Source organism: Protobothrops mucrosquamatus, unplaced genomic scaffold, assembly GCF_001527695.2.
Source record: "Protobothrops mucrosquamatus isolate PMUCROS unplaced genomic scaffold, P.Mucros_1.0 scaffold_234, whole genome shotgun sequence".
Classification (NCBI taxonomy): domain Eukaryota; kingdom Metazoa; phylum Chordata; class Lepidosauria; order Squamata; family Viperidae; genus Protobothrops; species Protobothrops mucrosquamatus.
In genome coordinates, this window is record NW_015386310.1 from 282,914 (window position 1) to 296,980 (window position 14,067).

Here is a 14,067-nt window from a genome sequence, read left to right on the forward strand (position 1 = left end):
TTAACAGCCACCTTGCTTAGTGATGGAAATTCTGGTCCCAAATGTGGTCATAAGTCAAGGACTACCTGTAAAAAATTGCCTCTACATAGGATACTAGATCTTAATGTACAACATGGAAGATTCAGCTACAGGTCAATTAATCTGTAGGCACTTCCACTGAATACATTATGTGCAACTCAACACGGCAATCTTAGAATATTGTGGATTCTTACACAATCAACTATAACTGAAGCTTAAAATTACTTGACACCCAGAAGTTTCCAGAAGTCAAGACAATATTATCAATGTATATAGTTGTTTTGTACCATTTTTATAACATATGCAGCTTATTTTATTACATGTGATATCACTCTTCAGACATCTGACTTAACTCCTGCTGTCATGTTGGCCCATAGGACGGGGGAGCTGCATATTAAAATGCTTCAATATTTATAATTGGTATGAAGTCTTGCAGTTTCATTGCTTCTTCCAGTATCAGTGTTTGCATTATTTTAACCTTTTCTATAACATACCAGTGCCACATTAATTTTGTGGCATGAATAAATGATACCACAAAATCAGAAATGGATCAACAGTCATTTTTCAATAGTTAAGATTTGGGGCTCAAAAGCAACAGTTCAAAAACCATTTTGGTCACAAAATGGTTTTTTTTTATAAATACAGTAAGAATAGACTAACTTAGCTATCTTTCCTGAGGCAATATAGATCGGCGTATAATTTTTTCCACTATTTAGAATCTGCAGGAACAGCTGAATTATAGTCAGCACTATGAACTATACTGAGGAAATTTGCCTTATTTTTTTCCTTTTAATATTGTATAATTACATTGCTGATTTGAAAGATGAAAGATTTCTGCGAGGGACTACAATCTTGCTTTAATAGCTCTTTGCTCTTAATATTTTAGCAAGAAACTTATATTCATGGGTATTTTAATAGTGGTGTATCTAGAAAAATTCTTCTGCTTCTGAAATGAAACCTTGTTTCACAAATATAATGCAGACCTAATAAGAGTTTGGTGATTCTTCAGTGATTATGCATACAACCACACTATGAATGCATTGTGATTGTCACAAAATACTTTAGGAACTAACACTTCTGAGAGACTCAATGGGCAAGATGAACAGTGATTGACAATCATTCTTTATGACAACTTACATACTTTTAATTAATGCATAAAAAACTGAGACAACAACAAATGATAGTGCCTGGGAATGTGGAACCAGAAGGTAATTATTTCATCATATTTAAATTGAATCTCACATTTCTGATAACCTTTAAAATGTGTTTATTTGCTATATCTAAGCAATGCCTAGGTTGGCAGGGAATCCTAAAAAATAAAAAGGCCACAATGGTGTCTTGTATGCAAAGCTTTAACAGCACTTTACTGTAAAACATTCAAAAGGTTCAAAAAAAATTATGGTGAAACATCTATGTGAGAAATGAGACATTTCAAGCATCTGGGATGCAGTCTAAACTTCCAATTCAAAATACCTGTAAAACTTCCATAAATTTTACATCTGAAATGTTCCAAAACCAAGTATTTTGCACACTTCTATAACACAGAAACAACCCTTCTAGTTCCAAAAGCTTGATTTCCAAGCTTTTACTGCAATGTCTATATGAACTTATTTTATAAAACATTATGCTTGTAGCCTGCCCACTTATGTGATTGAGCCCTCTATCAAGATTTCCATTTATCCAAGTACCCATGTAGTTACTGCAGCCTTAACTTGGCTGCAAAGAGTTGTAGTATTACAATGTCAAGAACAGAATTCATTTTCAGAAGGGCATTTAATAGGCTTCGTGAAGCCAAAGAACTGAATACAGGAATACCTTAACCACTTTTAGTACAATATTGAATTACATGTGAGTCTTCCAGTTTAAAAGAAAAATATAAACAAACAGTTTTTCAAGAACTTGCAAGTTCTGCAAGCTTCAGGTTCTAGGTACATCATACAGTATAAATTTGTTTCTGAAGATCAACACGAGTCTCCCTTAATAATCAAGGGGGGGCTGCCTTCCTCCATGCCCCTTCCTCACTACATCATAGTACTTTTACAAAACTACCAGGTATTAATGCATTTATAAAAACAAGGAGGATCTTCACACCTTGCTCAGGCTCTGGGGAATTATAGATGATATATAGGTCAGACCCCCCCCACCTTGGCTTGTTAAAAGAAATCAGGGGGGGAAAACAATAAATGTATTATTCAAAATGCTTAAACACACCTGTAAAAAATAAAAAAAGGAAAAAAAAGCAAATTAAAAAAATTCCTCCAAAAAGATCTAACAGGCCATCCTGTAGCAGAAGCTGTTGGGCTGCTTGTGATAAGACTACAAAAAGGGAAGATACAGGTAGAGAACTAAACAAGATTCAGCGAAGCTCCAAAAATCTTTATAAATACAGCCATTGGAAGGACGATCTTGAGTCAGGAAGGATTTATGCTCGGTGCAAGCTGAGAACGAGAAGCAGGTACAAATTGTAAAGCACACTGAAGAAACTGGTACATTTAACTAAACTAGTCTCCCTCCTCCCAACCCAGGCTAAATTGTTTACAGCCTTGGGTAATGGTGCTGTCAACTAATCTAAGAAGGAGCATGAGGAAAGGGGGGGGGGGCAAAGCTAAGTTTCCGTTGTTAAGGGGATGTTTGCAAATACTTTTGTTGTTCTTTCAAAAAAGCATGGCTCTAAGACAGGCATGTCAAACTCGCGACGTCATGTGATGTCGCGCAACGTATCAGGCCGATTTTGCCATTGCCGGCAATGGGGTGAGTGCGGCTTCCACGTGATGCGTCCGGCCCACGGGCCGGCAGTTTGACACCCCTGCTCTAAGAGGTATGTGGTGGTTTATTTATCAAAGCGTATAGTCCAAAGGATGTTTCTGTGTGCAAAGGCTGCAGTCAGAATTTGTATAGACTTGTGCAACAGTTCCTTTAGGAATCAACTTGTAAAGATGTTGAACTGTCCCACTGTTTTTCTCCAGCAGGACAGTTCATTTAGGCTGTATTCTGCTGGCAAAATAATCATGTAGAAGGCTAAATACTATGTTTTACTACCTATTACATAACAGGAGCATACTTCTTAATCCCATTTGAACATACTAAAGAAACATACTTACCTAATTATCATAATTGTCTCTGTAAGAGCTTCCAGAGTAACGGTCCCCATAGCCTCCCTGATTTCTGCAAGAAAACCACAACACTGATTTAGCCCAATGCTAGTTAAATTGTGCAAATAATAATTCTGAGAGCAAAACTCATTGCACGCAAGCAAAAAATTACATTATCCTATATGTGCAAATGATAGTTGTGTGATTCTGGATATATTTTATCATTATCACCTAATACAACGTATTATGGCTAGGCCAAATCAACTATATGATGCATCTATTAATTATGTATGTCCTCAGAGATTTTTTCATTAGTTGTAATATTAAGCAGAAGGGCTGATTTAAAGAGTGAAATACGGGCAGGCAGACAATTAGCACCTGTCCAGAACCACTTAAAGCAGTTGTATTTTTTCCTGGGGGTTATTTGGTTCATGCCATCCTATACCACTATGCTTAAGATGTTTCTAACAGCTATTTCATATGCAATTTTTTTATATCTTCCTTTTGAATCCATATCTATTTTTCCATCAGTTTATATTACTTAGAATTAGGCACGTGGGTTCTGAATGGATTCTCATGTAATTTTGCATTTAAGAACCCTCTAATCCGTATTAGCTGATAACTCATATCTTAGAAGATATAAGAAACAATAATCCAGAATTCTAGGTCAAACTATATGCAATTGAAATTATCTATTTTCTCTGCTTATATCTGTTTCAATCCCTCCTTCAGTTTCCCTTCATTTTTGAATTGCACCTGGAAGCAAAACGGCAAACAGTGCAGTTTGTGAAGCAGAGGTGTTGCAAGGTCATATCAAGGCATGCCTAACATTGCCACGTGGTTGCATTCAGAACCAGTTATAACTTCCGCATGGTCTTTTTTTTTTTAATTGCCACTGCTAGGAATGAATTAGAAAATGTCTAGTGGGATCCTGAAATACTGTACAGGACAAGTAGGGGGGGGCTGGTGTGCAATGCTCCCTCTCTCTCCTCAGCAACTCCCAGCATGGCATTTTTCTACTGAACTGTCCCTCCCCCCCCAGTTGTCAAAGTATTGGCCCATGTGCCCATTCTTTAATGTGCAGTCATAGTCTCAGACGAAACAGGTTTCCAGCATGCAATACTCTGCTGGCCTTTCCACACCCAATTCCCAATGCTTTGTTCCCCCTTCTCTCCCTCTTATGGACTGCTGATGTCCTTGGCTTTTCCTAATTTTTCCACTGTCCTCCAAACTATTTCTGCCTGGAATCATCATCTCTTAATCTGCATCTGGCCCAGAACATTCCTACTTTGTTCTGTTAATGAACCAGTATGTATTTATGTATGATTCAGTTGAGGCATGAAATATTGTGCGCATCTCTATCCACTTTCTGTACCCAATCTGTAAGGGTCACAATTTGCCTCTAAAAAAGCTTACCTGCTGCCATAATAGTCTCTGGATCCACCATATCCACCGCTTCTGTTGTCATAACGGCCACCTCCATATCCACCGCCTCCTATTGCAAAGAGAAAGCTCTCTGTTAAATCTTACTGTTCCAATGCAGTGGAGGTTATGATAAAAGGGCAAGTATAATATTGTAGGAAAGCTCACCTCTAGAAAATCCACGACCACGCCCTCTGCCTCCAGAAGAGCCACGGGAAGATTTTCCAGCCTGATCAACTCTGATCTGACGTCCATCCACAGACTTATAAGAAAAAAATCAAATAAGTTTTTTTATTTGATACAATTGCATCTACTACCAAAAGGAAGATGCTTGGGGCGAGGATGAAATGGGTATAGTTAGGTCAAATAATACATTTGATTCTAGCATGTATGTTCCTTTTCTTTCCACAAGCCCAATTTGATAGCCATTTTTGGAGAAGCTCTAAGGGTCATTCAGCTGCAGACTGTATTTCTCCATTTTACAGCTTGATAACAGGAACAAACTCTCTTCTAATGTATAATACATAATGCCCAAAAAACAATACGACCAGTAAATTATATTCTAACTTTCTGCAGCCTATCTGCACTTCCTTTCTGAAACAACTTGCCGTCTCTAAGCCAAGCAGATAAGTAATCCAGACTCAGGACACACCTCAATTATATTTAAATATCAATAATGCAGCCATTATCTAAAAAAACAAAACTCAGTGTCTTAAATAGGGCCAGGATTTGTTTGTTGCAGCTTTCAGATAACTGTGCACATTAGTTAAGGGGAATTACAGTAATTCTAATGAATTGTTTTATGGGGCTAATATTAGCAATCATGCTATTCACACATTACCTGACATTAATTTTGAGATGTTTTATGAGTTTTTGCAGGCCTGGTAACAATATTGTGCAAATTAAAACTTAAGTCTATTTTCAACCTTAACAAAATTCTGTGAAAAAAACTTAAAATGCATGCAGTTGCTACAAAAGTTAAAACACTTTCTTACTATCCAGTTTAGAAGACACTGTTTTTCTATGAGTCTGTGCTTTAACAAAAGAGATTAAAATGGATTAAATCAGCTATCCCCAACCTTTCCAGTTGGTGGCCCAGGCCAGTGCAGGTGGGAGGGGGGGCATGTGAGTGGTAGGTGTACATGATCACAGCTCCATTTGTGTGTGTGGCAGCTGCACATGCTCTCCCCTTGCACAAGTGGAGCTTCCACAAGCATCTCTCCTGTGCCCCAGTTTCAAACAGGCTGCGGCCTGATCGTCTGCCATGGCCTAGGGGTCTGGGACCCTTGGATTAGATGACTTCTGAAGTATTTCTGAACTCTAGGATTCCAGAAGTTTGATACTATGAGTAGAGATACTTGTGTAAGTGGACATAGCTGCAGGATTTGAGGGAACATAATGTAATATTACAATTGTCAATCTATATTACAGGAGAAGTATGCTGAGAAATAGCAAAGCATGAAACTTCACTGTAAACATCTTGATAGTCATCAACTAAAGTTCTCACCTCTCCATTCATGGCTCGCATGGCATCCTTGGCATCTTCAGGACGGCAATAGGTAATAAAACCAAATCCCCTGGATCGTTGGGTCTCTCGGTCTTTCACCACAACCACTTGAGATTATAAAAAAAAGCACGTTAATTTAGATCACAGATGTTCATGTCTACATAAACTCTTTCAAATCTCCCTATTGTCAACCCATATTAACTGTCAGGCAAAAGAAACGAGGAACAGGAGTAGAGTTCAACACACAGGTTGGACTTAGATCTTATGTGGGAATGTAACAACTCCAAACTGATGACACATTTGACCCTGCCCTCAGGCTCCACCTAGTTATCTCCTATATTAACTATGTTCAGCTGATTACCATAAAAGTAAAATTTATTAACAGTTAGTCCTTACTCATTAAGATAATTAGCTTACCAAACACTCATCAGAGGAAGTCTTCCATAATATGAAATAAATCCTTGAAATTATGTATATGCTTCTACATGATTTTAAATTAAAACCATTCAAATGAAAATAGCAAATAAAATAGCAAACTATTTGTTTAGGATTAGTTGAAGCAAAATTACCTCAAAAGTAAAACACTGGACTATGTCAAGTCTTAAATCAAGGATTATGCTAAATGATAATTGAAAAAAATCTTACATCACTAGGAATAGTGATGATTGGTTTCATGATTTTAGAGTGAACTGTTGAATGGCTACACCTTTTTTTTAGCTAATTGGAGTCATGTTAAAACAAACCAAGATGGAGTCAGAGGTTGCTGTTTAACTGTGTTAATCATGATTACTGGTAGTGCACTAAACTATGAAGCATATTTTTTTTTTTTTGCAAAATAATGGTCATGCCAAATTTTCTTCACCCCAAACAAAACGCAGTTTGTTCTGGATAGAATTTTTTCAAAGGTTTGTTCCGTTTTAGCTGCTGCATCTTGTTCTTGAAAATGAAAATTGTTAAATGTCCCTCTCTGAATCAGAGCATTGGGAAGGACCAGTTAGTTACATTCCTGTTGCTACTGTTTGGAATGAACTGAATGGAATTTGAAAATAAAGCAGCAGGCGTTCAAGGAGTGTGTAGCATGTTGTGAAGTTCTGGTATCTCTTACTCTTTGGAAAAAATTCAGAGAAGAGCAACTAAGATGATCAAAGGCCTGGAGACTAAAACATATGAAGAACAGCTGCGGGACTTTGGTTTGGCTAGTCTAAAGAAAAGAAATAGGGGGGACATGATAGCAGTGTTCCAGTATCTGAGGGGCTGCCACAAGGCAGAGGGGGCCAAGTTGTTCACTAAAGCATCAGAGGGAAGGACAAGAAACAATGGTTGGAAACTGTTCAAAGAGAGAAACAACCTGGAATTAAGGAGAAACTTCCTGACAGTGAGGACAATAAACCAGTGGAACAGCTTGCCTCCAGAGATCGTGGGTGCTCCATCACTTGAGATTTTTAAGAGACTAGAGTAGACATTCACCTGTCTGAGACGGTATAGGTTCTCCTGCTTGAGCAGGGTGCTGGACTAGAAGACCTCCAAGATCTCTTCCAGCTCTATTCTATTTATACTATTTCTAATTCTATTCTCTAGATTTTTGCAAACCTATTCACACTGCTGCTCATGGATGAAACACCTTAAACTGTTTTGGGTTCTTTTAAACAAAAGAAACAAGACTAAATTAGAATAGAATGTTAAGAGTTTCCAGATCACAGTGTTTTGTCATTTAAAGCAAAACACAACAGTTTTTTTGTCCACACCTCTACTGAACATTTTATGCACTGCATCACAGTACATGTTGCTGATGGTACATCTAACTTTGTATAAAGCAATATAATTAAAAGAAATAAATGTGATTTTGTGCAACCTAGTATGTCTGAAACATTTTCTCACCTTCTGCAATGTCACCATAGGGCGAGAACAACTGCTCCAAATTTTGTTCATTGGTGTCGAAACTGAGTCCTCCAATAAAGAGCTTTCCTTCATCTGACGCCATTGTTTAAGTGATCTGTAAGCAAAAGGTTCTTTAATTCTGAGAAATTGCAAGAATATACATAAGGGCAAAACCCACACTAGTTAAAATATTTTTAGACTGCTTCAATTACTGTAATTTTTAAGTAGCTTTGAGGAAGGGGTGGAATACAGTTTCTTAATTATATGCATTTAAAAGGCTGTTTCATTAAATCTTACTACCTATAGCAGAGATATATAGGGTTTTTTTGGGAGATAAGTGGTACTTGGTACTTTAAAATCTAAATATATGCAAAATAGTATAAAATCAATTTTTTTTGTGGATTTCAAGATAAGGAGCATCTATTCTTTCAGGACAAGAATTAAACATAGATCTTATTGTGTTAATTGGTATTTACTAGGCACAGTGTCGATTTTTATGATACATTCCTTTTGTCTTTTTAGAAACAAATGGATACAGGAGGCTGAGATCTGTGTCCAAATGAAGCAAACCTAATCAAACAGCAATGAAATCAACTGTAACAGTGCAGTTAGCTACTGTACATTACTCAAAAATTTTGATTTCATCACAAAAGCAGAAAAAAGTTTCCTATTTCTCCAGATCAAAAGCACTATCTGATAAACCATGTAGACCTGTAAAAGTTGCTTTAGAAGTCTTGAAAACCTTTTCCTGTTATGTCTTTTCCAATGCCAGTTTTTGAAGGCAGGGATAATCTATTCACCAATTGCATTATTTTATTTTTCCTTTATAAAATGTGTACACCTTCTTTGATAATGTATGTCATCATCCTTTTCATCTCTGGGAAATTGAGGGTCTGTGCTATTTCCCTGTGAGGAAGCTGCCTTTCAGGCCAACTACAATATTTCATCCTGTAAACTGGGATTTAAGGTATCATTATCAAACCTGTCTCCTTTATAAGCACCACCTGCTTATTTACAGCCTTCATGGTATTGTTATATTCATAAAGTTGTGAAGTACATAATATTTCCTGTTGAAACAGAACTTAAAATATTTATATCAGCACTTTTATCTGGAGGTTCCCATCTAAATATAATATACAGATGATTTGATTAAACCTTAATGATCCCGACAGGCAGTTTATAAGAATCTGATGCTGCTTTTGTCAGATAAGGATAACAAAGTACTGTAAAAACCAGCCCGCCCGTTGCATTCTTCTCAATAAGGAATGAAATCTGTATTTTATCTTCTTGCATTATAGGGTAAGGGAATAAAGTACCGCTACGGTTAAGAGACTAGCGGCATTTTCCCTCCCAACGTATTCCCCTCCCCCCGGTAAAATGGCCACGAGCACGTGGTCCGAACAGAATGCGGGAAGGCGAGTGGAGCGCAGCTCACGTTCCAGAGAAAAACCCAACTAAGCATGCGCCAAGTCAGCTCCCTCGCCGCCCTATTCGGGGTGAAGATTTTTCCTCCGCACGCCGTTATCACCGCAGGTTACTATACTCACGAAACTTACCGCGTTTCTCAGAGCAGCGCGTCCTTCCTCACTGTCCGTTAGGCGCAAGACAGTGAAAAATGAGTTTCAAAACCAGCGCATGCGCGTAAGGGCTCAGTAGTTCTTTCTGGGCAACCGCCATTTTGTGAAGCGTCTCTCCTTTCTTTCCCTGCCCCTTCTCCCTCCTCTCCTTAAAAGCCTTTGTCCCCAGTTCTCTTCGCGAATCCTCACCCCTGCACCCTCTCCACCCACAAGAGCCCGAGCGCACTCCGATATAAAGCACTCACCGAAATAGGCCTCGAAGCAAGAGCCGCGTAAAAGACCCGTCCGCTACCGAAGCAAGAGCTATCGCGATGGCGGCGAGGGAAACACGAGTGTTAAAGCGAGGCTGGTTACACACGCTTCTGCGCGGCTCCAGAGCAGCCATTGGTTGGCGTTGCCAGTGGGCGAGGCTTAGCCTAAATAGCGGAGACGCCCATCCGCTCTAGGAAAACTCTTTTTCAAACTGCGGCGTCTTACTGCAGCCCTATCAGCGTTTCCTTGGTAGGAATTACATCTGTGCGAACGGCACGGCCGCGTACGTGTCGCAGCGGCCATAACGGGCCTCCAATTCGCGGGTTTCCACTTTCTAAGAGAGTAATAAAACTGGAAGAATGAGCCAAAATTTGTGTAATGCCTTATCTCCAATTTAGGGGGGGGGGGAAATAAAAAGAATGTTTTGTTGAAGAGAAGACAATAGACTTCTAATCAAGAAAGTAAACCCCTAATCAAATGTTGATGGATATCCTGATTATAGATACTGCATAATTTCTGTGAAGAGGCAGATAATAATCAGTAATTGACTAAAAAAAACATTTTAAAAAATCAAAGGATTGGGAAAAGGAGGCATGGAAGCTAAAGATAATTGGGAGGGAAGGAGGAACTTATACCCTCACATCACAACGAAAATCTCACCAGATACACACTTTGAATTCAAAGTATGTACACTAGATTCTTTGGATCCTGGATTGGATGACAATTTCACATTTTTCATCATTGCAGTTTAATGCCAGACTGCTGTACTCAGACATTCATTTTATCAGGGTCCACAATCAGGAATCATGTTAATACCAGCAAAATGGAAGCAAGGGATGTTCTATTTGTCAGATTAAGTCATATCTTAAACATCCAAAAATTTCAAACATTTGTGTGTGATTGCATATTACGTTCTATCACTGATCATGCCTGATTTCAGAATAGTAGAGCAAGAATAAAATGTTTATATGGCATCAAGAGCATCAACTCTTTCTGTGCTTTCATAATTACTTCATTTGCAGAATTTGGAAATTTCATTTTTTTCCTTTTCATCAGATCAGTAGACTATGGTATTCCTTCAGTGGAGATTGCATATTGAAGTAGTATCGAAAATGGTGAAGTTGGGTCAGATAAATGGATGCATTGTTGAGCAATTATAGGAATGCTAGTAAAATAAGAATGTCGGAATACTCACATTTCACTACACTGATTGAGGTGGAAAAGGAAGAGGAGATAAAAATTTCCCTCAAATCAAGATGTGGTTAGTTGCCACATCTTTAAAATATTTAAATTTTAAAAATCTGTTTTAGCAGAAGAATATAAGTACTATATAAAAACCACTGAAATAACTTCAAAGTTTTCTGATTTGATGTTCTAGTCCAATTCAAGAGAGCCAGTTTGATGTGGTTATGGTGCTGGCCTAGAAACCAAGGAGACTGAGTGGAGACCAAGTTCTAGGCCTCCCTTAGATATAAAAGGGAGTCTTTGGGCCAATCACACTCTTACAGGGTTGTTGCAGAGAAAATAGGAGGCAAGGATACAGTACAGGTAGTTGTCAAATTACAACATTTTTTTAGTGACTGTTCAAATGGTACTGAAAAAAAGTGACTCATGAGCACTTTTTACAGTTTTGTTGCAGCATCCCCATGGCCATGTGATCAAAATTTGGACATTTGACAACTAGCATCTATTTTTGACAGTTGCACTGTCCTATGGTCAGATAATTATCATTTCTAACCTTCCCAGCTGGCTTCCAATAAGCAAAATCAATGGGGGAAGGCAGATTCACTGAACCACAAGACTCACTTAACAACTGCAGTGATTCACTTAGTAGCTGTGGCAAAAATGTTGTAAAATGGGGCACAACTCACTTAACAATTGTCTTGCTTAGCAATAGAAATTTTTGGCTCCACTGGGGTGGCAAGTCAAGGACTACCTGTGTTAGATATGTTTGCCACCTTGAGATATATAAGAAAGGCAGGATAAAAACCTAATAATTAACCATCAAACCAATTTGATTTAACCAAATCATCAAATTAAACAGCATTTTATAAATATTTACAGAACATATTCAAGACAGGACTTATAAAAAATAAAATATAAAAGAAAGCCATTCTATCTTCTAAAGGATGTTCCATACAGCAGGGGCCGTTGTGGAAAAAACTTGTCTTCTGTTCCCCACTAGTCGACACTTTTGCTCACAGGAACTGCAGCATACCACTTTTGTTATATTGGGTTGGACAGATAGGCTCTTGGAAAAAGGTGATCCCTCAGGTAACCCAGTCCCAAACCATGTAGAGCAGTGGTGGCAAACCTATGGCACGGGTGCCAGAGGCGGCACTCAGAGCCCTCTCTGTGGGCACGCGCGCCGTCGCCCCAGTCCTAGGCCTTCAGCTGGGTTTTATAAAACTTTTCCGCTTTAGGCTTCCGCCGCCCTGTACAAAAAAAAAAGTTCAATCAATCAATTTCAACTTCTCGCGGGAAAAAAAAGACCTTGCAAAGTTGGAATTGATTGATTGAACTTTTTAGTCCCACCCAGTCTGCTGTTACCACCGCAGCCATGCCCACCCAATGGGCCATGCCCACCCAATGGGCCACACCCACCCGGCACCCGACGATGCATAAGTGGGTTTTGGGTTGCAGTTTGGGCACTTGGTCTCTAAAAGGTTCGCCATCACTGATGTAGAGCTTTAAAGGTGACCACCAGCACCTTGAATTATACCCAGAAACCAATGCAGCTCACGCAGAAGTGGTATTATGTATGCAATATATCTAGCACCATTTATTACTCTTGAAACCATATTCTGCATCAGATGAAGTTTCCAAATGCTCTTCAGGGCCAGCTCCATATAGGGTTATAGTAGTCTAAACAAGAGGTTATATGGGCATAAGTGAGCAGAGCCTCATAGTCCAAGAATGGGCTCAACTAGTGCACCACCCAAAGGTGCGCAAAAGCCTTCCTAATCATGGTTGGCACCTGATCTTTGAGCAAGAGACACAAGTGTAGGATCCCAGATTGTGCACCAGGTCTATTTGGGGTAGCATAAACCAGGGCTTTTCAACCTTTTCACCCATTGTACCACTTTTAGGATATGGCAACATCCGAGTACCACCAGTCGCCTAGCAAGGTGTCAAAAACTTGATGACCCCCCTCCAAAAGGAAAAAAGTGATGAAATACAGGTAGTCCTCGACTTACAACAGTTCACTTAGTGACTGTTCGAAGTTACAATGGCACTGAAAAAAGTGCCCCCCAAGCCACAGCCGAGCAAGACACCTGCCTGCCCACCCAGCGGTGCTCTTCCTCCTGTCCGAGGTTTTCATTGTTGTGAGCATTTCTGTTGAGGATTGGCAGTGGGGGTGGGGTGGGGGGTGTTTGGTTTTTATTCCCCCCGTCTGCTGGGTGGTTGCAGCAGGTTTTGGTCACTTCACATGACCCTGGGACACTGTGACAGTCATAAATATGAATCAGTTGCCAAGCATCTGAATGTAAATCACAAGACCCTGGAGATGCTGCAACATTCCAGCTGATCGGCGCTTCTTCTGGGCTCAGCAGAAGCACCAGGATCAGTGCCGAGCTCCAGCTGGAGCCTGGCGATGATCCTGGCGCTTCCGCTGAGCCCTGACAGCCCCGAAGAAGCGCCGATCAGCTGGAAAGAGGCACTGATCCTGGCGCTTCCGCTGAGCCCTGACAGCCCTGCAGCTCCAGCCATCTCTCGCTCAGGCTCGTGCGGTGCTGCCACTGGTTCAGCTCATTCCCCTCCCCCACTACCACTTTTCTAGGATGGTCATGTACCACCTGCCAGGTGCCAAGGTACCACAGGTGGTACCCGTACCACTGGTTGAAAAGCCCTGGCATAAACCCATCCAGAACTAAAGACGGAAGAACTTTGTTTCCAGTGTTTCCAAATATTCAGTCACTCCGTTTTGCTATGGTTGAGATGGAGACCATTATGCCCCAATCAGTGCCAACAGCCTCCAGATACTGAGACAGGACATTCTCAGAGTCTGGGATAGAGATATAAAGGGTATCATCCACATATTGATATCTCACCCCAAGTTCACAGATCATCTCATACAGCATCCTCATGTAAATGTTAAATAGAAGGGAAAAAATAGAAACCTGAGACACCCCACAAATTAGGGGACATATGCTGGATTTTGCTCCATTAACATTGACTGGAGGGAGAAGTAGCACCAATTCCTGAAGCTGACCCAGGATACCATGATAGGTCAAGAAGTCAGGGATAATCCGCCTCATCCAAGTTTCTCTGAAGCTGCCATGTGACACTTTCCACCACCTTCCCTAAAAAGAGACTGGAC

At 39.8% G+C, this 14,067-nt stretch overlaps 1 protein-coding gene across 1 annotated transcript; it reads right to left on the minus strand.

The window, feature by feature from the left end:
* Positions 1-1,772: 1,772 nt before the first annotated feature.
* LOC107300266 (cold-inducible RNA-binding protein) lies at positions 1,773-9,841 on the minus strand. The gene is made up of 7 exons (XM_015829607.1): positions 9,740-9,841; positions 7,918-8,032; positions 6,040-6,146; positions 4,701-4,794; positions 4,527-4,605; positions 3,120-3,183; positions 1,773-2,456 (listed from the first exon to the last, which is right to left on the minus strand). Exons 2-6 carry the CDS (start codon positions 8,018-8,020, stop codon positions 3,120-3,122), a joined length of 447 nt encoding a protein of 148 aa, XP_015685093.1. The 5' UTR covers positions 8,021-8,032; positions 9,740-9,841; the 3' UTR covers positions 1,773-2,456.
* Positions 9,842-14,067: the final 4,226 nt, after the last annotated feature.